Genomic DNA, 26,801 nt, shown 5'->3' on the forward strand with positions numbered 1-26,801 from the left:
AGGTCCTTAATGTTGGTCATATATCTCATCCTATGTATTATTCTAGTCTTATTTATTTATTTTTTTATGTCAGAGCAAGCAAAGAGGCAGGTGGGCCACCTGATGTTAAAAGTGATCACCACCGCCCATTAACACTTGTAACATTAGAAGTATTATAGGTGCTTTGCCGGAATTTTATGGACAAAATAAGCTCTTTTCTTATTTGTCTATGAGATTCAACCATCCAGCGGTAACAACTGGCAATGATATTCATTATTACCTACTTACTACGATCGTACGACGACACTATTTCGCTTTCCTTCGAACCAGCGCTAAGAGCATTTGTGAATGTTCCCCCACCTTCTTATAAATGAGAGGAATCGCAGGAACAACATTCTCGCATTCCACACACATATTTCACATAAATGAAGCTGGAGACGCCGCTGGCAATTCATTGTGCATGTAAAATAAAGTCTGAATTAAGCTCGGAAAACTTGCCGTCTAACATGTTGGGAAACTTTTCTTACGCTAATATTAGTAAGAAAACAATCCCTCTTGTTTCAAAACTTATATATTTATTATAAAGTGAGCGTGTGCAAACAAAAATAAACATTCTCATTTTATATCTATCGTAGTAATTTTGATACAAGAAAAAGGATATATTATCTATAGTCTATACTTACTAATATTATAAATGCGAAAGTAACTCTGTCTGTCTGTCTGTTAGGTACTCAATCACGCCTTAACTACTGAACCAATTTGCTCGAAATTTGGTATAGAGATATTTTGATACCCGAGAAAGGACATAGGATAGGTTTTATCCCGGAAATCCCACGGGAACGGGAACTATGCGGGTTTTTTTTTGACTGCGCGGTTGATGCCGCGGTTAGAAAGCTAGTATTTATATAAGGAAGCGACATGGAAGCAAAAAAAAAATCAAGAAATATTTAAGACTGATACACTTTTGGTGAAAGGAAATAAATGATATTATTATTTTATGAAAAGCATTTACATTTAATCGATGTACCTAATTTTCGAGAATTCCTGATAACATAATCCTTGCTTTGCATTTTGAACAAAATTTAACGAGCGAAACTAAGCTAATTATTATCAAAGTTTGAAAGGGACATTCCAGGAAATCGATCTACTGTAACATAAAGTAGGTACTACCAAGCGTTATCACTACACACAATCAGACTTCAAATTTTTTATACATTTTGTAGCCAAATCAAATCGGTTATAAGCATAAAAATCTATACACGAAATATCCAGTACGACTACGTCACAATCTCATTAATTACTGTATCAGAGGTAAGAACAATTGGTGCTTCAGTTCTACGTAGGTTCGTACATTTCAAACAGAAGCAATAAAACCTTGAGCGCAAGTTCAAGAAGACTCGTACATGCTATCTCGGATATCATTAAATTTCAATTGACTTCGCAAAACAATCAGCGTCGAGTTCCGTTCCGCGTCGACGGCATTTCATCTCGCATATTTCGCGATTTTAATTAGCTTCGTAGGTATTTGTATCTACGTTTACGAAATCTACGTGTTTAAATTTATTAGCAGGAAATGTATTAATAATAATAAGTTAAGGAGACATTCCTGTAGGTAATTGTGTATCAAATCTTTTTAGATGTAACAAACGTTGCGGAAAAACTTCCATTGTAGACCTTCTTTAATTTAATTTACTTTAATACAAGGAAACCACGAAGAAAGAAAGAAAGTTGCCTTATGGAATATGCACATCCAATAACATAACTGTTTAACTTATTAGATTTATCTCTTTTATGTAATTGTTTAAGTACTATCGACTCAACGGAGTTTAATCTGCCTCCTACGCTGATTGCGATTACCTACGTTTACCACATTTCTTTCCGTCTATGAAGCAGAAACGATTAGATACATTGAAGACTTGAAGTACCTACGCAAATACAGTTACTATCATCTATATTCTATATGTACTTAATATTATAAAGGTGAAGAGTTTGTTTGTTTGAACGTGCTAATCTCAGGAACTACTGGTACGATTTGAAAAATTGTTTCGGTGTTAGATAGCCCATTTATCGAAGAAGACTTAAGCTATAATATATCATTACGCTAAGACCAACAGGAGGGGAGCCACGCGGGTGAAACCGCGAAGCGCAGCTAGTTAATGATAAGATCAAAATAAAAGAAGGCTATTTAAAAAAATCGCTTTGTTTTTATGGTTCAGTTTTATAAAATTCATACCAGAGAATAAGCAGTTTAAAAAAGATCCCTCGAGGCCGTCGTAGAACAACTTCAATGAACTCCTGGTCCATTTAAAAAGGAAGATTACTATTACGAAAACTCCGGAAAAATAAGGGAAAAAGAAAATATGTAATTAAATTACAATTTATTGGAAAATGGAAAAGTTATTATAATTACATTTGTCCGATTTAAATAAGGATATTTCTTTCAAAGTCTCAAATAACATGACTGTTTTAAATGCCGCCCAAAGAAAAATTAAACTAAAGATCTTTTGAGATGGTAACTTGTACAATGTCTAACGTATTAAAAACAGTTAGCCGTAAGCGAACAAAACATCTTTGCATTCACCTCCTTCAATGGTGGTTGGTGAAGTAAGTTTGAAATACTTACTTCACCAACCACCACTATCCTACACCCAACAAAATGGCACACACTCCACAATATGTCAACCATAAGCTTTTCATCCCATTATAAGTATTATAATACAAGAAACAATTACATACTAAACATACAACAAGACATCGCTCATTATTTCACAGTACAAAGTAATGTGCCTACAAAAAGACACTAAGTACGTTACAGGGACCGACATTACTGAAACCATTAAACTTTAAGAGACCTTTTATACGCATTACACGCTGAAATAGCTGTATGGACTACTGGATGATGAGTCGTAAACCCTCAGAATGTACATAAGAGCGTATTATAATGCATTACGAAGATTAGATGTCTCTTTATAAAAAAATAACCGTAAAAAACCTATGAATCGAGGAGGTATTGAATTTTCTCTCCATCAATGAGAAAACTATATTGAATCAAGAATTTGTGTGTATGTCCATAACCTTATAATGATGATCATATATCAATACTGTGTCAATACCCAAAATGTTTAGGTTTCCTTTTAAAAGATTGTAACTTGTTAATTCTAAAACAAATGAACCACTAATTATGTGGTACTAAAATTTAAACCCTCTCTTCTTAATACCCTATGGGCATAATGCTTTGTTAATTAATAATTGAGGTTAATGAGTATATTATTAGCTTATTTACAAACCCCACGACTCCTTTAACAAAAACATATATTAATTAATTTTATTAGGCCTGTTATATTCTTGATAAGAACACGAACGCTTTTGAATACAATAGACTTACCTTAATTGCAACTAATTCCCCGAGCCTATTAGAATATTTAAACAATTTTTCAACCCGTACAAAAAAAGACGATTCATAAATTTCACGCTACTTTTTCCTCTCCATTTATGAATCGAAAATGAAGAGTTACGACGCAAAGATAAGCCGCGTTTGCGGGCCCGCACCCGTAAATTGTTCAGCCGTAAATATTTATTAGAGACACAATGACAAATATTAACATTACCTGAACGGAGGAAGAGAATTATATTCGTATTTTTTTCAGAAAGTATACGACTTTTTTGAAAACAAAGCAACGTATATAGAATAAGAGAATTCGTATAAAAAGCTTTGAAGGCTTCCATCAATCCGGGTCAAACATTTTCAAGCTCTCAATACATCACATCCGATTGAATGGAAATGTGACTTATTGCAAAACTAATACAGAATAAAATGGTAAAAAAACTCCTTGATAGCATTAGGGATCTTTAGGGATCTTTATATTCCACATTAAGTTAATTAAGTTAGCTTTTAAAGCAGAATAGGTATATAATACCTAACTACTACAATTATAATAAACTCAATAATTTCATGAAATCATCGTTTAAAACCGCTAATTTTTATAACTTACATGAAAGTTCAAGTACTCCTGGTTCTTTTGGTTACTCGGGTAAAATATGAGAATTAATAAATTCCCTTTCTATGGATTGTCACTTGGGCCCAACAGAGTCGGCAAAATATTTTAGGCCCTAACTTAGCGAATGCTTCTCAAAGCACGCTACTCTCAAGTAGCGATATTTACTTACCGTCAAGCCTTAGAGCTAGCGCGCAAGAGCAACTTTTGTCTCCGCAACTATTTTGTCTCTCCCATCAACTCTATGGGCTAGTGAGAAAGTGCGCGCACGCAGCGAGTAGCGACGCAACTTCCTATCTATAGAGTTGACGGGAGAGACAAAATAGTTGCGGAGACAAATGTTGCTCTTGCGCGCTAGCTCTTACACATCATATCCACTTGAGCATGCTCAGGCGAATGAGCGGCTCATTTGGCCGAGCCGCTCAAGTGGAGACGCATGAGCACGCGCGGCCCAAGCATGCTCAGGCGTCTCCACTTGAGCGGCTCGGCCAAATGAGCCGCTCATTTGCCTGAGCATGCTCAAGTGGATACAAGGCTTAAATAACTACTAAATAGAGAGCTCTTTTTACTTTTAGAGAAAGAATAAAGAATACATTTATTTACAGTAGTACCCTTGTAAGCCTTCACCCTGTTTACCCTCCACTTGACCCAGAATTGTTAGGATGATCGAAGCGTTGATAATGTATGCTCTTGTGCAAGTTAAACATTATTTCATATGGAGTTTTCTTTTTCTTTTATATTCAACGTTGACTTTTGCGAGATGGCGAATAAGCCATAGCAACAAATAGCAATAACAAATCTATGTTAAAATGTAACAAAAATTTTGTTCCCGCTTTTTCGTGCAATACCTATTTCGCAAGTCTTTTATTTTTAAACCAGATATTGAAAGTTTATTTAATTCATTTAAAGTCAAACAAAAATTGTTCAATATTGTTTCAGCATCTTCCTCAATGACTCCAATATAAAACTAAAAAGTTACGAAAATGTTTTACGCGAAAACGTAATTGTTTCATAATATACCTATTACCTATAACTATAACTCACATTTTAGTTTCCTCGATACATTTCATTATACATCCCGTATGTTTGTTGTACCCTTTTACTCAGTTTAGAAACATTTCTTCAATTTTCCCATAATGTAAGACAAGGTTCTTTTAAGAGCTGGATACATCATAAATACCTTTAATTACCGCGGCGATGACACAAATGTAGGTTAGTCCGGGAGGCTCTAATGGATCGTTATTTCGTCAGCCGCCCCTTTTCATCGCTCGTTTCGCAATCACGCAACAATCAAATTAATTTCCTCATATAAATAATGCTCGTATTGCGTCAATACTTCATCCGACACTCAGAACCCATGCCATAAGGTTTAGGAGCTGCGAATTTAATACGCACTTTCGCAAACAATTAATTAAAGCAGTAAGGAATCTTAATTGCCCGGCATTTGTTAGTCGGTTCACAATTTCGTCTAAAGAAAACTTAATTTCGGAAACAATTAAGAATGGCTTATCCTCAAGTTGATTATTAGTTTAACTCAAAAAGGCTTTGATATTAAACAATTTTGAAAAGCCTTTCCATTTACTTGATTTTACTTTGTTCTGCATTGTTTTTCATTTGCGTTTCTATTTTGTTTTATGACGTTAAACCAAGCGTTGAATAAATATTTTGCTAGCAACTAGAAAAGCTTGGTTAACATTATATTCAACTAGGAAGAAATATAGAGAAATTTAAACAATAATGTTTTAACTTTTTGGGTGCTTTAGGTGTTTTGTATTTTTCAGTTTCACTATAAACTTTCTTGCAACCGCATCATTAGATATCTACCACACTGTCATTGACGAAGAATGTAAAAAACAAAATCATTCGTGTTACTAATACCCTATTAAGTAGCCTCATTATAACGTACATTTTAACGACGAACATCATTTCATTATACTTACTGGCACAACAGTTTTACATTTTTACTTTTATAAGGAAATTATACCAGCATTATTCAAGGAATTATTCATGTTAAATATAAATCAGATCTATTAATAGCTTCAATTAGATTTAAAAGCGGAGGAAATACAAATTAGATATTAAATATTACACCATGAACTATCGCATCATAAACAATAATAGAATAGGTACGATGATAGTGGAAAGCTGAAGCGCACGTACGTATTTGGAATTGCAAACATTTATCAGTTTCGTCAACATTATCACGATAACGTCACGAGTATGCTTGAAATGATTGCGAGTGAAATAATAAATTGATATGGCACCATGTGATTAATAGCAAATGTGCTCATTGTACCCTGTACCCACATCAGACCCCTGTCCGGGCCCGACCGAGTAATTTCTTACCAGTGATTGTATTGCAGGTTTCTCATACTCTTCATGTTCTTAGGAGATGGAGCGCGTGTTCCATCCATCATCACTTGCGACACTTTTATTGAGTTTATCGCTCAAATTACTCTGGTCATAGTCGTTTAATATCAACCGCTTTGCACATAACCAACAGTATCAATTGCGATAAAGTTTTATAACCATTATTATTACCTACTCATAATGCTCTGGAGGTACTTGGGATATTGTACCTAACTGAGGACTTTTTGGCACACTTTTGTGACACATTTGACACGTCCCTGCAAAAAGTAATCAATGAGGAAATAATATATATTGTAGGTCAAGTAGATATTCGATGTATTTAAAACAAACTACGTCTTGTATAACACTGCTTGATCGTAAACCAAAATGTAAAATAAAACAATAAAGAAGTTAAATAAAATTTTGCAGTGTATTGATTTTTAAAACGGGGCTAATCCTATTTGCACGTACCTATTCTACATGAATGTAGGTCGCAAAAACGTAAACAATAGCGATTCCGACGCATTAATTCTAGTCAAGTTTGCTGCTATAAAAGAGTAGGTACCTTGCGCAATATAAGTACAAAGATGATGAGAAAAGAATAACACGGCTATTGTTCAGCGGGGACTCGGTTAGCGTATCCAGTCCCGTGGCAGGAAAACATGCGACAGACCCAACTAGTATGGTGGAACAATAGGAAGTGAGTCACTTTGCCTAAACAAAGTCTCGCGTCAGCCGCTCGTGCCGCTATGTGCCTGTCAACTTTGTGCAAACAATATTGAATGGAACGAAATCTTTAAAAAGTCTCAATCTTTTGAAAGCGCTTTTTTTAATACGATAGAAATATGTAACTTGTTATAATGAGACATGAAAATAATATCCCAATACCAACATATTTATTCATATTGAATTCTAACTCAAGATCAAAGCCGTAAAGCAGTTTATTTTTATGTGATATTTCATTTTTTCATACTTTTAAAAAATAGGTGCAAAAATAATGAAGGCAAAAATCAAATGTTGTGGAATTGTTTCTTCACAACTTCATATTTAGATTATAAAAATATTATCAAAATGGGTTTGAATATATTTTGTAAGCTTTGTCGCTCGATGTTTACTTTAATACCAATTTCGGCGGACGCTATCGCTGTAGGCAATCGCTTGTTACTGAACAAAGCTTCAAAAGCTTACGCTTGTTTAATATAAAACGTCAGAAATTTGATAATGCTGTCACGTCACAAAAGGTGAACGCACGTTGGACATTCCATGAACAGTTTAATTAAGGTTAATTGTGACAATCGCAGACGCAAAAGCCGATAAGTAATAATGAAGGTCGGTTTGCACATGGCCGCGCTTATTTAATTTAAATTATCGAGGAAAACTTATTGGCTTGTATGCTACGAAACCGCAACTCACTGGCGAAAATATCGTTTGGTAACACGTAAGACAATTTATCATTGTCAAACAAACAACAACCCGTTAGGTGTAGGACGTAGGTGGGCTTACAAGGGCGACTTACACCTGTCTCCACAATACAACCCTTCCGTAACTCTGTTTATCAGAAAGAAACATAAATAAAGACCTTGTTAACATAATTAATAACAAATTAACGAGAATGTCAGGAGCAGCCCAGAATATTGATTGATTTGCCGAACGTAATTATTCTTGATCAAGAATTATATCGATTCACTTAGTCAGCGCATATTTCCAATATACAGTTGCAAATCTCAAGTATGCTGACACATTCTTGTACTTGTAAATATGTCGATACGGTATCTAATACCATGGTCCGTTAAACCACAATATACAGATACATACAGTAAGGAAACTTCATACAAAATGTTCGAAATGGCTCCCCCCCCCCATAAAGCGTGTTTTCGAGGGTATTGAGGGGGATCGATAGTAGCGGGTGACACATCCACAGATTTTGAATATAGTATGGAAAAAAGTTTAAAGTGATGTCATTTCACATTAAATAAATATCGATTGTTTCAGTTTGTAGCCCTTTCAATAAATATATATCTGTATCGTATCTGACTACAAGTTAAAAAGAGACTATTTTTTAATTTCTATAGATATGGCAGTATGAGTTTTAAATTATGTTGACATATTTTCTACCAAAATGATAGCTACAAATAGTACCTATTAGGAGTCCAGTCTGTTTAAAGACTGCATCTATTTGTTACGCAATCTAGAAGAGCACGAAAATCTAAAAAATGGAAACCTTAAAAAATCTTGTTTAAATTTATGTGCATAATTATAGTAGAGCCATTTTAATAGGCAACATTTGACAGTTCAACAAAATTCAACAACGTAACCTAGTAACGACGACATAGAATAACATGATATTTCGTTTTGTTAGAACTGCACATTTGCTTAACTTTTTTCAATTACGATTACATATTTATAATAATAAGGACCGATACAAGTAATTTTAAGATTTCATTTTACTGATAAACCATCCTAAACATAATAAACAATTTCTGAATTGAAGAACTGACGTCGCTACAATTTTGTGTCAATAAACCTTTTTTCTTTTTAAATACTAGAGACGTTACTCTAAAAATCGAAATCTGACATCTAGAATCGAATGCATTGATTACTTGTGAATAAAAATCATCATAAATTAATAAATTCGATTGACAAATGTTTCAAATCCGTATCGATTAATACACTTTAATCGATGTTTTTAAGCAGGTTACCTCTCTACGAAGATAAAATTGATAGACGTCAAATGTTGCCTATTAAATTGGCTCGACTATACGTAAATATTAGGGAAGAAAAAGATAGATATTATAATAATTATTGTATTTTTATCGATACGTGACTTTACCACGTTGTCAAGCACTAAGCCTGTCAAAATATTTTCTTTTTCATCCTAAAACAAAAAGGTTATATAAAAGGAGGTTCTATGTTCGTATAATAATAATTTTAATTTATTTTTGCATATTTTGTGTTTTTTAATTTAATTTAATTTATCGTTTTAAAAATAATTTAGTAGGTATACCTACATACAAGTATTGTTAATTCTGGTTTAAAATAATTATTGAATACTTATATGTATCATACAAATATCAAGCATTATAAATAATTTGGGTAGGTACCTACATTAAAATAGCCTTCGGCGTCCAAAAAAGACAAGATTTCGAAATATAGCACTGAAAAAAACGTACCTATTTACTTTTACAAGGTATATATTTTATTGAGATTGTTTCTTCTTGTAAATTCATATTTAGGCTACACCATTTTTTAATTTTAACGGGTTTTAATCTCAAAATTACCACAAAGTCAACTGTGAAAAAAGCAAACAGAAATATACAGGCCGAATTGATAACCTCCTCCATTTTTAAAGTCGGTTAAATATCAAAAAGGTAACAGCCCTATAGCTATACGTCATAATTTCATCGCAGGGGCTTAGTTTCCTAACTGTATGTACGTAGTATATATCTGTCAACTGTGGTTAAACAGAGTAATTCCGCCGCGGCCGGCAGCCATACGTACGTATTTAATACATATTTCATTTGTATAATGAAATAAAATTGGAGCATTACGATACGTTTTAGATTGATATGAATGTTATATGATGGGTTATATGTATAACATTTGTAACAAATCGTTTTTATCAATATAAAATAATATATGTATAAGGTAAAGGCAATCCTTTACCTTATATATTCCACCATCGTGTTACGTCAATATTACGTCTATCCTATTGTAATCAAGCAACTTTTTACACTAATTCCAACTACAGGAAAGGAATCCTTAATATGGATACAGGATACAAGAGACGCCAATGTCAATTACCAGTGCACTAAGGAAGTGGTTTTAATTTTTTACGCCAAGATCACGAGAGCTCGAATCACCGGAGTGACAAATTATTTAATGTTCACGCTACGCTTCCCACTGAGCCCTTGGTTTGACCGGAGGTGCATGGAGAATCAATCTAGTGGAATAACCTGTGCGGTGAGACGACTGCATGTCGGCTAGGATCCCTGTATTATCCTTAGACAGTATAAAAATGATATAATTGAAATTATTAGAATATCAATCAGTAATCAAAAAGCAGCCTACAAAAGGGCTACTAGATATTTTTTTTAATAAATTAATTATCATTTATAGTCGTCGAAGTAAAAATACTTACTAAGTTGATGTCTGTGTGTTGTGAATATGTACGTCATAAATGGTCCCATCCCTAATTGGACATTTCCTTTCAAATAATTTAATAATGATAAATTATGATTGATTCGTAATTTCTAGTATTTTTTTTAAAAGAACAATAACTATGTTTAAAGAATACGGTGAAAAATTAATGAATGTTGAAGGTTTGTGATTTATTTATGATTTCATTGTTTATCGGTTAAATAGAAAGAAGCTAAAGATACCATTGTACTCAAATATAAAACCAATACTATAATGGAATTAAAATGTGTTTAGGCACTTTCAGCGTTCAATGACCTCTTTATTATTACAGATCAATAAAAACCCATGAACAACAATATTGACTTCACATTTCTTTTGCAAGAAATCCTCGACCCTAACTAGAATTTCCTCAAGTTTAAGTACTTTCTCCATACGGAGAATAATATAACAAAAGAGCACTTATTCTGAGAGTACTTGATTCTATTTTTTTGATGCAATAACATCCCGTTTAAGTTCTCTCTGATTGCTTTTTAATGCGGTTGCTTAATGAGACTTACGAGAAAACACAAAATTAATTGTTTATACTGTCTATATTTAAATACCTACCAATAATAAATACCTATTTATTGGTCACTATCTATATTAAATCGGAAACCACCAGACAAGAGCTAAGTGCTTGTAACAGCTTGTCTCAGATGTTAACACGAACGAGCGATAATGGCCGATTTTGAGACAAGCTTTAAAACAGAAACAAGTGATAACTGCGTTAAAAACAACCGACTTCAAACTTGCACTTGCAAAATTTACAAATACCTACAGACAAAAATGCTCATAAAATAAAAACTACTGGGCCTATCCGAATAAAATTTTTATGGGACCAATTCGACACCATCCCGCATCGAACAAAAAAAGAATCACGTAAATCGGTTCAGAAACCTCGGAGTAATCGGTGTACATACATAAAAAAAAAAAAAATATACCGGCCGAATTGATAACCTCCTCCTTTTTTTGAAGTCGGTTAATAAAATATGTTTGCAAAGAAATACGTTTAAAATTACACTTCGCTAAATACTGTTACATAACAATACACAAATCGATTTAATTCTTGACCGCAAACCGCAAAACGAATACAAATTCAGAGCTGAATAAATTATTTTTTTTTTATAATTTATATCATTCGTCATTTTTAAATTCAGACAATATTATACCTATAATTATTTGTAGTTGCCTAGAATCATTTATCCATGCGACTCATTACATTTATAATGACGATAAAAAAAAGTACAAACCAACGTTGGTGTTAGACTGAGATTTCTGTAGTCTACTTACCTATCGATATTTCAAGATTTTTTTCTATTTCTACTTCTTTCGTATAATCCTAAAATATTTAGAGCCCATGAGATTTATCAGTTTCCCATATAAAAAGGTAAGAATGATCATTTAAACATCGGTAACAATGAATCCTCAGCACTTGGCAAATGGCAATGTATCTCAAGTTCATGAAATCTCTTAATAAATAAAGCATCATAAATCTTTAAAGCACGAGCTTAAGACGCAATTGAATGGAAGAAATTTCAAGAAACATTAGGAAAAAGATATAATAATGGTGATTTATTGTTAGCAGATGGTAATAATGGGAACTGAAAAATATGGTTCATGCGTACAATTGTACATCTATAAGAGTAATAGATAGGATACAGGAAGATTGATACCGCGAGATTCGCGAGGTAAATTATATTTTTCCGTGTTTTTCCACTGGATTTTGTCTAAAAAGACCTTCCTTAGATACTTAATGCAACTAGATTTCAAACCGCAGCTTCGGCGACGTGGTCAAAATTAATTCCCAAGGGTTCCAATTTTACCGCGGTAAAGAACCTTATGTCACTGTCTAGCCTCCTAACTATCTCCACACAAAAACCATGCCATTAAACCGCTCTATTTCGGAAGGGAACGAAATATTAATTACATTTATGAATTTAAAAAGGGAACTTATACATCTTCACGAAGTTGAAGATAACAATATTAAGAGCTAGCGCGCAAGAGCAACTTTTGTCTCCGCAACTATTTTGTCTCTCCCATCAACTCTATGGGGAGTTGCGTCGCTACGTGCGCACACTTTCTTACTAGCCCATAGAGTTGATGGGAGAGACAAAATAGTTGCGGAGACAAAAGTTGCTCTTGCGCGCTAGCTCTAATCAAATTTCTAAGAGCCAGCGCGCACGAGCAACTTTGTCTCCGCAACTTTTTTGTCTCCGCAACTATTTTGTCTCTCCCACCCATGGGCTAGTATGAAAGTGCGCGCACGTAGCGACGCAACTCCCCATACAAATTGATTGGAGAGACAAAATAGTTGCGGAGACAAAGTTGCTCGTGCGCGCTGGCTCTAAGAGCCAGCGCGCACGAGCAACTTTGCCTCCGCAACTATTTTGTCTCCCCCATCAATTTGTATGGGGAGTTGCGTCATGGGCTAGTATGAAAGTGCGCGCACGTAGCGACGCAACTCCCCATACAATTGATGGGAGAGACAAAATAGTTGCGGAGACAAAGTTGCTCGTGCGCGCTCGCACTAAGAGCTAGCGCGCAAGAGCAACTTTTGTCTCCGCAACTATTTTGTCTCTCCCATCAACTTTATAGGAAGTTGCGTCGCTACGTGCGCGCACTTTCTTACTAGCCCATAGAGGTGATGGGAGAGATAAAATAGTTGCGGAGACAAAAGTTGCTCTTGCGCGCTAGCTCTAAAACTTTGTTAATACTTTAAAGTGTGTACAACGTAAGTATATTTTATATTTCAAAGTCTCAATTGTGTATTGAATACTCGTTCTAATTACACATTTCATTCTCGAAGCTCACTTACTTACTTAATATCCTAAGGCCCCTAGGTGGGGCAAAGGGCGTGGACAGTACATCGCCATGTATCCCGATTTTTGGCAGCATGTTTTATTTCGCTCCAGCATTTTCCCATAGACTTGGCCTCTGCGATGACAGTCCGACGCCAAGTTAACTTTGGACGGCCACGTTTTCGTTTCCCCTGGGGGTTCCAATCCAAAGCTTGCTTTGGTATGTGTTCCGGGTCTCTACGTAACGTGTGGCCAATCCACTTCCACTTTCGGCGCTTAATCTGTTGGGCGATCGGTGTTTCGTTGCAGCATTCCCAAAGGAAGATCGAAGCTCACCATTATTTTATTTATTTTTTATATTTTCAGTCTATGAGCTAAAATGTAGACCGTACATTGTTTATTTGATCCGTTTGAATTGAGTTGAGTCTGTAATATTGTGTTATTATTATTGTGAAATGTAACTTAGAATAGTTACCTAAATAAACAAATTCCAGTTTAGGGAGAATGCTAGACTACTCATATAAATGCTTTGCTTTCACAGGGCAATATAAAAGTATTACCTAATATAAATTTCACAGATAACTACCACAAAATATACCGTACAAATACAATCTAATATATAAAAATCAATGCCACTTTTCGTTGTAATTCCATAACTCGAGAACGGCTGAACCGATTTCGATAATTCTTTTTTTATTATATTCCTTGAAGTACGAGGATGGTTCTTATGTAGAGAAAACGTTAATATGTACCACGGGCGAAGCCGGGGCGGACCGCTAGTATAGTATAAATTAGACGTACACAGATAAATTTACGTAAACTGTAAAGTTACTTGTGAGTTATGCAGACTCCAGTCTCCACATCAATTCTACTTCGCCGCCGGCTAAGCATTAGTTAGGGCAAAATTTGGACATATTTGGACGTAAATTACGACGGCTGAGGTCATCCTACATCAGAACTTCCTAAAAATTGAAACAATGTAGGTGATTGAAGTGATTCTTTTTTTATATATCTAAATAACAGTTTTAATTGTTGTTGATACGATACGTTATCAGTTATCTGTGCCAAAATATTACTAACATACCAACTTAATCTATACTATAATATTATAAAGCTGAAGAGTTTGTGTGTTTGTTTGTTTGAACGCGCTAATCTCAGGAACTACTGGTCAGTGGTCCGATTTGAAAAATGTTTTCAGTGTTAGATAGGTAGCCCATTTATCGAGGAAGGCTATATATAGGCTATATATCATCACGCTAAGACCAACTGAAGCGGAGCCACGCGGGTGAAACCGCGAAGCGCAGCTAGTAATAAATATTCGTCTGTATGTACCTTCTACATGTATGAAATTTAACTGGACATTTTTACGGGACTTAAAAAAAGGAATGCCTACAACGAAAGAAAAAGTTGCGACGGTGTTGGCAAACACTCTTTGGCTTCTGCCTGCCTATAATATTATATTTATACTTTCATTCCTTTTTGTACGTTCGGCCACATTTACTTAAAATTATTAATTTTACTTCACATTTTACCAATTTCTAGAGAGTAGTTACCTCATACACACATAAAAATTGATCAATTTCCCACCTTTCCGGTTCTATGTCCTGTTTTGCGATTTATAAAACATATTACTCGTTTCGTACGTATATATTTATCTAACACATCGTTATAATCCCGGACCATAATGGAGATTGTTATTCAAAATATTATTATTTTTGTTAGGAGAGCGATCGTACGTGCTTCGACCGCTGAATGCGCGATGATCGATATCTAAGTTATATTCTTCCATAAATCCACACATACCTACACCTGTAGGTACGAAGGTACTTAACTATTAAAATATGACTTATTACAAGGTAATTTGGTATACTAGTTACCGCCCCTGGGGCCGTCCGGGCTGGCATTTTTTGTCAATTTTTGAACACTTTAGCAATAATTTTAATATAAAAAATTAAGTAGGTAGGTATGCCTGCCAGAAATGAACATAAACGAATAGGCGATTCTTAGTAGATTCACATTGGTGTGAAGTAACTATCGCGACTTTTTGAAGTGAAACCTTTTTAGGCGCGTTGAGAGTTATTTTAAGGTCGCGTCATGGAGATACCGTCACGTCTTGAATATCTTTGAATCTTGCCCAAGAAGTTTCACTTCTGATACGTGTGCTCTACACACACGCTCTTTGTATGCATAGACTACAACTAGCATGTGAACTAGACACATGCTAATCTACAAGTTAAAGAATCTTCCAAACTCATAAAAATTCTGCAGTATTGGGCAGAGGGCCATGGGTTGGTGGGACAGCATGCAAGGAATAGGTACCTATAATAGATTTTTAAATTTATCTATATTAATTAAATCACTTCTCAGAACAGTGAAAGAAAACAACATGAGGAAACTGGCATGTCCAAGGATCAAGTTTGATGATATGTGACATCTGTGTAGTGGATTATTAGCTCAACCCTCATATATGGGCTATTGATGCTAATTATGTAAACCCATAGTCATTTGATAATATATGAGTTAAAGATGTAGGGACATAAATGGCATAATAGGAAAGACATTTTACATATTAAGTATTTTTATTGCCTTAAATGTATGGCCAAACTATAGTATTAGAGCCTTTTATAAAGAAGTTGTTGGCATGTGATGAATATAATACTAAGTCTAAGAATCCTTTTGAGGCCTAAGTGAAAAGAATCTCAAAATAGTAACATCAACGTTGTTATCTAAACTAAACATAGGTTATATAATTTATCGGTACATTATAACATTGAAAAAGCCTTAAATATATTATAACCATTGTCCCAAAATACCAATAGAAAAACTATTTTACAATAGTATTAAATCTAAATTAACATGATTTTGTTTAAATATTTTATCAGTTACAAATCTTAATAACAATAAAATGTATCTCAAAATTCCCAACAATTCAATGAGATTATTCATGTTGCTAAATGATTCATAACTTAATCAAAAACTATTTCTAGGTACCTATTTGTGTATAAAATAAAATATTGATAAATCAGTTAAGAATATATGTAGGTACCTACATATATGACTGAATAATTTGCAAGATCAACATTATTTTTATTACGAGGAGATAAAGTAGGTTAGGTAGGTTAAGTAATGAATCGCAAATGATTGCTTAGTTGACTGATAAACACGACTTTCACTTTTAAGATATAATAAAACCTACTAGTGGTCCGCCCCGGCTTCGCCCGTGGTACATATTTCGCAATAAAAGGTAGCCTGTGTCCTTTATCGGGTATCAAAATATCTCCATACCAAATTTCATACAAATTGGTTCAGTAGTTTAGGCGTGATTGAGTAACAGACAGACAGACAGAGTTACTTTCGCATTTATAATATTAATTAAGTATCAATTAGGATTTATTGTATTGGTATTATTCTCAGTGAGAAAAAAATCCTATTTACACATATTATATTTCAGATTATTATATGTATTAATAGAGGAATTAATGAATATTTAATAACCTTTATAAAATTTTATTAAATTGATTTACATATAAGGGCATTCATACAATTACAAGAATCCCACCCACCTCACCATCTCTAATGCAGTTTAAAATAATGATATCAGCAACTCGCTTTTGGACATAGGTATCTAGTTCTGTTTTTACAATTAATTATATTACTACTTATAAAAATAAGATTCATGTTGATCATCAACCTCTTATTAATTCACAGATACAAATAATATATTCTGATATGATGCATTTTAATACTAAAAAAGTTAAGAACACACCTAAAGTGAGTCATAAAAATGATAAGATTGTTTCCATGAACATTTTTACTAGTTATGAGCAAATAACCAAAACTCATTATTTATTACAATAAGGCAAAAAAAACCACTTTAACTACCTACTACTTTAATGAGCATAACTAATGAAATTGTAAATAAACGCATACTAAGCATGAAATAGAATTCCAAATAAAATTATAAATACATTTTTGTACACACTTGAATAACTATTTGATAATTTTATCAAATTATTAATTGATTAATTTCTATCGAAATAACGTGTATAATCAGAGTAATATGCACTTATCAATTTATGTATGTTTTCTTTCACTTTATCAGTTAACAATATAGCAATTTCAATGTCTAATAACACGTACAATCGAATCATCGTACGATTCTATAGGAAATATTGTTTTTATTATGTTATGCAAGTGTTTTTGGTTTATTAATGATAACAGATACTTTGTGGTTAAGGTTTCTATTTATAATAACGAAAGTTTATCAAAATGTACTTACACAACCATGCCGTAAGCACCCTCGCCGATATATTGCAGATTTTTATATCTAGGGCCAACTTCAAACACCTGCCCGCGAACAATTTCCGCATTCGGATTGTTGGTAGTTGCAGCTGCAGCCTCAGCCATGGTGACACAACAAACGGGAAACCCACTTAACCACAGCACAAGTCAAATGTTTACAATTTGCTCCTGTCACAGTACTTCAAAACTCCAGTACTCAAAATTTCACAGAGCACTGGAATCTTACTAGTTCGCACTCATTAATCCACTATGGTTTTCTAACAATAAACCAAAACAAACAGCTTAGCCGACCTACATTATCCAGTAATGAGACAACTGGCTTATCATTCTCATTCGACCAAGCGCCCGACTTTTTTGGACACTCCCGTACGGACGCAATACCGTTACAAAAGTGAGTAAGATAATTTCGTCTGTCTCTTTCGTTTAAGAAAACAGAATGGCGACTGGCATTTTGGTGATGGCATGGTGGCAGATAACATAATATATTACGCTACGCGACATTTCTGTAGAGGAAAATATTTAAATAGGTAATACTCAATTATTCGTTTCTTTACTCATAATTTAAAGTTAGATCTATTCGCTTTAGTTGCAATTATGTATTTATTAACATCTTATATTTAATAGATTTCATAAAGTAATGATTGCTAGTTTTAAAACTTTTTCGTTGGAAAATGTTTAAAGGGTGTAATTTTATGAATAACAGGAGTTAGGTCTATTTTTTAAGCTATTGCATAGCATCTATCGCGGGCCTTGAGCGCGGGGACTGAATCGAGAAATTCCGTAACGAAAAAACCTCACGCTCCCCACTCCGACGGGCACGGAGGTGTGGCTTGAAGGCATGCTATGTATAATCAAATAGTACCATAAAACTTGTTAATGCTGGTAGGGTCATTGACAAAAGTGCTGATGTTGCGCTTGCTTTTGAAGATTTTTTTGTAGTGTCCCTGCTAGTATTACCGAAAAATTAAATTCGTCATCAGCGCTTGCGGAGTCCTACTTGAGGGACCATGTTGCTGAGTGTAATGTATTATTTGAATTGCGACATGTGACTGCAGAGGAAATTGTTAAAACTTTTAAAACATTAAACTTGAAAAAAACATGTGATCTCTGGGGAATGTCTGTAAATTTAGTAAATAATATTAAAGAAAACATTGCCAACCACTTAGCGTTTATATTTAATCAATGTTGTGACTGTGGTATATTCCCTGATTTATTAAAGTTAAGTAAAGTAATTCCTTTATTTAAAAGTGGTGACCACCAACTTTGAGCAAAGTCTTCGAGAAATTAATTTTAAACCAAATATGTAGTCATTTTGTATCAAATGGTTTACTGCACGCCAAACAGTTTGGTTTCACAAAGGGGCGCTCTACTACTGATGCTGGAATAGCTCTTTTGCCACATATATATAAAGCATGGGAAAATTCAAAGAATGCTTTAGGGATATTCTGTGACCTTTCTAAGGCTTTTGACTGTGTAGAACATACCACTCATTAATATTTAATGTGGATAGACATGACTCAAACGTTGACGAAGTAAACTCTGCTCTTTTACGCATATCCAATTGGTTCACTGCTAATAATTATTTATTATTAAATGCAAAAAAAACAAATTGTGTATTTTTGGTTGTTCCTTCATCCCTTTCACACCAACTTGTCAAGTTAGGTGTGAAAGAGACAAAAAACAACCAGGCGTCATTCAAGGTCATACCTTCCCGTGACTTGTCAACGTTCATAGTGTAATCTCCAGTGTATTATTAAGCTTCTTGGTGGTAAATGATAAAAATATGTATTGACGTTTCAAAAGTGCTTCTCGAAGAAGTCTAATTGAATAAATAAATGTTTGAGTTTGAGTTTATGCACATAGAGGAAGAATGTATAACTGAGCTATGCAATAGCTTTACCGCAGCCATCGACCACACAACCACTAGACGCCTAATAACAGACGAACTGTTTCTGTCAACGCATGTGTCTAATAGGACTTATAACCGCTGCCATACGAAACGCAAAGTCTATCAGTTGCGACCAGTTCCGTGATCTGTTAACACGTCCGAAAAAAACCTTTAAAAATAAGAAACAATGGCTCCTTGTAGTATTAAATAGTGTGGTAAAACGAGTAAAACCTCAAGTTTGCAGAAGGACGGGATTACTTTTCATATTTAAGTAGTTTGTTTGCGTATAATTTAAATATTATTACGAACAATATTTTATCGGAGTTCTTTTTACGCTGGTACTGGTCATGTGACAAAGCGCGTCGATTATATTTGCATCTCTTTCTTTCGTATGCACCTGATTACGCATCCCTTTTCTTCTATGGTGTGGCACGTGTAACTAGTGACATACCAGTTGTGATTGTAAATTGTATCGATAATAATTATCGAAAACTATTTAGGTTCGCGATTTTATACTAGTTGTTTTCAAAATTAATGACATGAATGACGTTGCATAATATAGTTATATTATAATTCATATTATTTTATTACAAAAACTTAACATTTTATAAGTTTTTGTAATAAAATAATATGAATACTATATCACTAAAAATGAAAATCGAAGTTAAGCAAAGGTCATAATTTAGATTGGTGACCGATTTTTTGCAGATTTGTTGTTCTTTAGCCTGTTTGTACGGAACCCTCAGTGTCGCGAGTCCGACTCACGCTGGACTGGTTTTCATTAATATGTATTAACATCGTATTCAATTTCCAATGATAAAGTATGTGTATATGTACAAAATACCTATATCGATAAAGTATGTGAATACAAAATATATCGATAAAGTATTTGTATACAAATTTACTATGTCTCATCTCTAGGACATTTGTTGACCTTGAATTAGCCAATGAGAATGCAGCGCCCCGCTTCACCATACCTCAAGTTGTTGACAGATTGAACTTAATGCATACAAGCTAACATTAGGCGTCTAGTGGTTGTGTGGTCGATGACCGCAGCAGTCCCCGAGTGCCACACGTCTTTTTTATTATTAACTAGCTGTCCGCCCCGGCTTCGCCCGCGGTACATGTTTACGTTTTCTCTCCATAAGAACCACCCGAGACCACAGAGCAAGTCCGAGACTTGCAGGAATATCATATGAAAAGAATTAATGAAATCGCTTCAGCCGTTCTCGAGTTATGCGCTTACCAACACATTTTGCGATTCATTTTTACAATATAGATTTTAAGATTTTATAATATTGTAGTCTGAGCTCAGTGACAAGCGTTCGTTTCACTGCCGATAACTAAAAGGCAAACCAAAAAATGTCAACTGTCAAATGTCACGACTCCTAAAAGTTTGACTTTGACATAAAGCTTGGTGATGAATCGTTTGTAATGGCAGTAGGTAATGGTCAAAACTAAAAGTGTTTATTTAGATTGTAGATATTTTTGAGCTTTTCCAAACTGTAGTGATATTGCAAATTTGATTGCCGTTCTAATTATGTTAAGAAACTGTTAAACTATCGGAACTGTACAAAGTTGTCATATATTGTATTTGTATGGAAACACGTAGTAATATCAAGTGACCTCGTCGGCTTGAAGGTCTATCGTGCACTTGTTTAGGTATGTCGGTTTGGTCAGCCAGTACTGTCGGCAATAATTATCACTACGGGCATCCTCCCAGTCGATACAGTCATTCTAACAATTGGTGTCCAAATTTGACCAAGGTATGATACTAAAATATCCTAAATTCAAACTAATTTGCTAACGTTGGCCAACATATTTTCCGTTGTGTATGTACACAATTAATCGTTTTAATTAAGAGTACTGCAACTGTTCACATCTAATCAGTATAATTAATGTATTTCATGATAATCATTTTACATAATATTTAAAGAGTGGCTCCAGTTATATTCGTTATTTAAATTTTTAAGAATCTATTCATTTTAATTTATATAGATTTAATGTTTTTTATTTATTTTTATAGAGAAGTGACAGGTATCTTTAAAAAGGTTAAAAATTGATTTGCAGTGAACATTGGAGAATAATTCCACTTTTCAATGTGAGTTTTTTTAGAACTATTAAAGCAATGGGGAGTCATTCAGGTTCATAAACAGCTTTATTGATGGTGAAGATTTAATTGTATTATAATATTATATTATATGTACATTTTACTTAGCAAAGGCATTTGCTTTCTAGTACCTGTTTTTGCTAAATCATTTTTATTTTTACAAGAATTTTCAAACATTAATAATGTTAATATTTATAATATCACATGATGATAGCCACTCTTCTGGCGAAAAGAGATTTGGATGAAAAGTCCATTTTTCTCGCTTACCTATTTGAAAATAAAAAATTTCATTGTTATACTTTCGGATAAATAGACTTTACAATCTATTATGTAACTTTTATTTTATCTTTTAAAAAAGAAAGAAAAATGAGGTGAAATATTCATGGAGGGTAATTTTAAAAATTTTGAACTTCAAAACAACATTATTATTTCTGTATATTTTATTAAATTGTAAGAAATTTATATTATTAAAATGTATGTGAAACATACTCATATTCCTAATTTACTTCTTATATTATATCTATGGTTCTTTTAATGCTTGCTATTTAGTTTTACCAAATTTATTGATACCTTTTACATAACATTTAAAGTTAAATTACTGTATTATTAAAGTATGTTTGGGGATTAAATATTTATTTTAACACAAATAATATAAAAGTTTTAGTTTCATGCATTCATTTGTAGAACTTATAGCTTCAGTTTTAGATATCATTTCTCTAAAATTATACTAATAATGTGTATTTCCTCATAACAACTATTCATACATCATCATCCTTTGTTTGTTTATTAATAACAATATAATTGTGGTATTATTTAAGGTGTCTGTTTGTGTTTTGTGGTTTCAACTTTAATTTATTAGAATATTCTTCCATCACACAAGTAATATAGAACTATAATATCATAGTGATATTTTATGTTGTTCGTCATCTATCATGTTATATTGAAGCGAATTGTTTGTTTTGTGATTCAACATGCAAAACATTTCATTTAGAAGAATGCAGTATTTATTATTTATTCAATGCAATATAATAGTGAAATTCTCATAAATTATTATAAGTACATATATTCTTATTAGCAGCACAAGTGCGTGATGTCTAACGAACCAGCGATGCAGTCAGACGATGCTCTTCACACACCAGCATATTTATCATGGAGGAAATTACAGCTGAGTCGAGCAAAACTGAAGGCATCTAGTAAAACATCTGCACTGTTATCTGGATTTGCTATGGTATGTTTTTGTTTTATAATCAGCTTCATTGTAAGTTAATTAATAAATGTGTACAGAATTAGCAAATGGAAGTGGTATGATAACATTCTAAAAAATAACTTATTGGCTTGTTGATTTTGTGTTTCGCATAAATAATGAAATAAAAAATCTTTTATGAAACTTATATGTACATATAATAAACTGCGACGCGGTGAGTGTAAAAGTCATAGAATTAAGGGATTTGATAGACTTCTATACAAACATCACTTTTATAAAAACTGACCCTAGTTCATAAATTGTATCTATTATTAAATGTTTCTTTGTTCTTACAGGTTGCCATGGTGGAAGTACAATTGAACACACCAACAAATGTTCCAGCTGGTATGTTGGTAGCATTCACAGTTTGTACCACATTGCTGGTGGCTGTGCACATGCTGGCCCTCATGATCAGCACCTGCATCCTACCAAACATCGAAGCTATCGGGAACCTTCACAGCATATCACTTGTACATGAATCTCCACACGAAAGGTTGCACTGGTATATAGAAATAGCGTGGGCGTTTTCGACCCTCCTAGGCCTCATCTTGTTCCTAGTAGAAATAGCAATACTTTGCTGGGTGAAGTTCTACGATCTCAGTCCTCCGGCCGCCTGGTCAGCTTGCATTCTCTTGATACCCGTAATGATCATATTTTTAGCGTTTGCAATACATTTCTATATGTCACTGGCGACACACAAGTATGAAGTTGTCACTTCGGGCATAAAAGAGCTGGAATTTCTTAAAGAACAAATTGAATTGGGCGACCATGACTCGCGTATGAATAATATGTCGCTGTTAGATCAGGCTCGGGTTGTCTGAGCCTGGTTATTTATTTTTATGGGATTGTTAGTTTTATTTTATCATTGCAATGTTTTGATACGGTATTGAATTTTGAATTTTTATATTGTTATTGTAGATGCAGTATGCAAAACCTTAGGTACTTAAGTGCTAATGTTGCTGCACAAGATTTAAACCCAATTTTATTAACTCTATCTGTTTTACACGACTAGATTTCCATTTTAACTTTTTTTTACTTCTACTTTTTTTGGACTTTTACTGAATCTCTATTTAATTATGTGTAAATTGGTGTATGGAATAATTACGACTTATAAGATTTTATTTTAAATATCATTGACATAAATTAATTACAGTATTAATATCTCAAAACGAATAAATGTAGGATTAATTTACCGGTACTATAATCTAAATTAAAAAGGGAGAAAATTGTAAAAGCAAAATGGTAAGTGCAATATCCGCATTATTTTTTGGATAATATTACTACGCATCACTAATACCTTTGTATTTTAATTCATGGTTTACGTAATATTGAATTTTATATTATTCAATGAAAATCAATTCAGCCCTTCTAAAGATATCTTGGAGAAATGTGACGATAGTAATTAAAACGCCCTGATATCTGGTAAGACATAAAAGCATTATGCGCACTTGAGGAAATCAGTTTTCTCTAAATTATGTGTGTAAACAAAGTAATATGTGAATTGAGAATCAATTTAAAATGGCCAGTAATGACAAATATCAATCAATATAAGTACTTAATTAAAATGCTTAAAGTTAAAAATGTAATCTGAAACAATTTATTAAAAAGTCTAATCTTGTGTGGTTCTATAATTTGTAATTTCTAGGAGGTATATACATAATAATTAGGTATTATGTATGCTAAACAGGACCTCCCTGACGTCATAGAACAATAATATATTTTAATATTCTGTAGGCACGATTGCTTTATTATGTAAATTAAAGACATATTCCAATGAAAGTTATGAACACGTCCTGTGACCATTGTGACGATTAAAATCGAGTAATATAAATTTAGTACAAATCTTTGTACAGTAAGATTCACGAAAGATGACCACGGCGCAAAAGGCATATTTTAGGTCCCTTTGGACGTGCCGTGCGAGGTGAGGCGCCATTTGTGGTCATCTTTCGGGAATCATACTGTAAATGTTGAAGTGGGTAATTAATAATTATATATAATTATTATTTTATGGAATGATAAATGATAATACCTTAAATATGTAGGTAACTAATATATTTATTTTATTCGTATTATTAGACTGCCCAAACACCAATCTAGGTAAAAAAGAGGCCTGACGTTAAAAGTACCTTACTGCAAGATATCAATTTGAAGTAAGAGCAATACATTTCATAGTCAAAACTTACTACTTAACTTTATTTTTGAGTTGGTACAAAGCACTCAACTCAAACTGATTAAAATAATAATTATGGTTCAAAATGAATATTTAAGTAGTGTAATAATTGAAATATGCTGTGATAGACAAATGACAGTAAAACTCTGTCGTAAGTTTAATTTAAGAATTTACATTGTATAATATATCTATAAGAATTTGTACAATTATTAAAATGATCTGGTAAAAGTTCCGAAATAAATTACATCTGATCAATACAATCTTTTAGTGGTTTTTTTATAACGCCCAGCCTTTGTTGTAACCAAAATTGGCTTTCTTCCAGGATCCGTCTCGAATCTTGTAAAGAATCCTGTAATTACAGTTTAATTAAATTGATTTAAAAAAAAGTTCATTGATCTTCTATCAAATCGAGGTTTGGAGACTCTAAAAACCTGGAAAAATTCATTCAATTTACTGCACTAAAGACGGAAGAAAAAATTCTACTGCCTAAGTACTCAGAAGCTTTAAAATTTTAAATATAACATTAAAATATCAAAAACTTACATAAGGTATAGCATATTCAGTAGGGTAATCGCAAAATTGTCGTATTTCAATATCAGATATCTTGGACATAACACAAATATCATGTTGCCAACAGCCTTCTTGCAGTTGACCCGTGTGCAGGTGATAGAATCTTCCGATACCATTTTTTGTATCATTTTCCCAATTACCTTCGTAACGATTGCCATTCTCTACAAAAATACTTTTCGTTTCAAGTTCGTTTAAAACAATACCTACAAAAGTTCGGTTCTCACTTCCCAACAGCCTAATAGGTACCTTGTACAAACATTCCGAGACCCTCCCTCTTATTCATATTCCAATAGCCAACGTAAAATGTTCCATTTGCATACCACATTTTGCCATAGTCATGCCTAAAACCTCTTTTCCAGAAACCAAAATAAATATCTCCATTCTTATAATATCGCCAACCAGCGCCCTCTGGTTTACCTCTCACCCACTCTCCTCTGTACTCGAGTTTGTAAGTCCCATTTGGAAGTTTATTACTCAGAGCTCCAAAGCCATGCCTATGAATATTAAGATTTTATGTTGTTTAGTCTTGAGATATAAATTTATATAAATTTAGTCTTGAGATGTTAATATAAAGATATTAATTATGTCTGTCTTACCGGAAGCCCTTATACCAGTCGCCTTCATACAATTTTCCGGTACAGGTTACGTATACACCTTTCCCTATAAAATAAAAAAGGTTCGGCATTGAGCAATAGCCATTCTACTAAAAAAAATTGTTGTTATTATACAAACTTACGAATTTTCGAAAGACAGGTTCTTACTTCAGAGAAAAGCTGAAAAAAGTGTTTACGAAAAACTACTCAAGCTCATTTCAAATAATTTAAACTCGACAGTAACTCATCTACTTACCTACCTTCTTTTAAATCCTCCTTCCAATCGCCAACGTACTTATCAAATCGAGACGTAAAAATTGCATGATGTCGTCCATTTTTAACAGCTTTTTTCTCAGCCGCTATTAATAAAGGTATAAAATTTTGCGGTTTACGATAAAATGGCATTTTCGAAACATGTCAGTGTGATTAAAAAAGCTCGATGTTGACGTCTTTATTTTTAATGAACCTATGACATACCTATGTTGTGTAGTTCATCAAAACTTTTTGGCTTAAAATACCATCAAATGTAATTAAATCCAAACGGATCTTTACCAAAAATAAAAAAAGTCTTTTGCATAATATTATCCGTGTTTTCCAATTACAGCACTAGAGCGCATTATGCGGCATA

The 26,801-nt window shown here is 33.4% G+C and overlaps 3 protein-coding genes across 10 annotated transcripts in view; 1 reads left to right on the forward strand and 2 right to left on the reverse strand.

The window, feature by feature from the left end:
* The window catches only part of LOC123691200 (mitogen-activated protein kinase 1), a 56,783-nt gene extending 38,784 nt beyond the window's left edge, over window positions 1–17,999 (reverse strand). Inside the window, exon 1 of the mRNA XM_045635485.1 lies at window positions 17,577–17,999. Coding sequence (XP_045491441.1) covers window positions 17,577–17,704 — 128 coding nt within the window. The 5' untranslated portion in view covers window positions 17,705–17,999. The remainder of the gene's footprint in view (window positions 1–17,576) is intronic.
* A 2,917-nt stretch (window positions 18,000–20,916) lies between these two features.
* Window positions 20,917–25,270, forward strand: LOC123691201 (calcium release-activated calcium channel protein 1). Of its 8 annotated transcripts, none has more exons than XM_045635488.1 (4): window positions 20,917–21,253; window positions 21,514–21,588; window positions 22,673–22,825; window positions 23,137–25,270. In XM_045635488.1, exons 3-4 carry the CDS (start codon window positions 22,688–22,690, stop codon window positions 23,659–23,661), a joined length of 663 nt encoding a protein of 220 aa, XP_045491444.1. In that variant the 5' UTR covers window positions 20,917–21,253; window positions 21,514–21,588; window positions 22,673–22,687; the 3' UTR covers window positions 23,662–25,270. The 8 variants fall into 8 exon arrangements, with proteins under 8 accessions (XP_045491444.1, XP_045491446.1, XP_045491447.1 ...); XM_045635490.1 differs by having other exon boundaries at window positions 22,676–22,825; XM_045635491.1 differs by having other exon boundaries at window positions 21,558–21,588.
* Window positions 24,876–26,600, reverse strand: LOC123691202 (MORN repeat-containing protein 3-like). Its single transcript, XM_045635495.1, has 5 exons — window positions 26,434–26,600; window positions 26,177–26,240; window positions 25,827–26,074; window positions 25,554–25,741; window positions 24,876–25,359 (listed from the first exon to the last, which is right to left on the reverse strand). Exons 1-5 carry the CDS (start codon window positions 26,576–26,578, stop codon window positions 25,252–25,254), a joined length of 753 nt encoding a protein of 250 aa, XP_045491451.1. The 5' UTR covers window positions 26,579–26,600; the 3' UTR covers window positions 24,876–25,251.
* Between the last annotated feature and the right edge of the window lie 201 nt (window positions 26,601–26,801).

This window comes from Colias croceus, chromosome 4 (assembly GCF_905220415.1).
Source record: "Colias croceus chromosome 4, ilColCroc2.1".
NCBI lineage: Eukaryota > Metazoa > Arthropoda > Insecta > Lepidoptera > Pieridae > Colias > Colias croceus.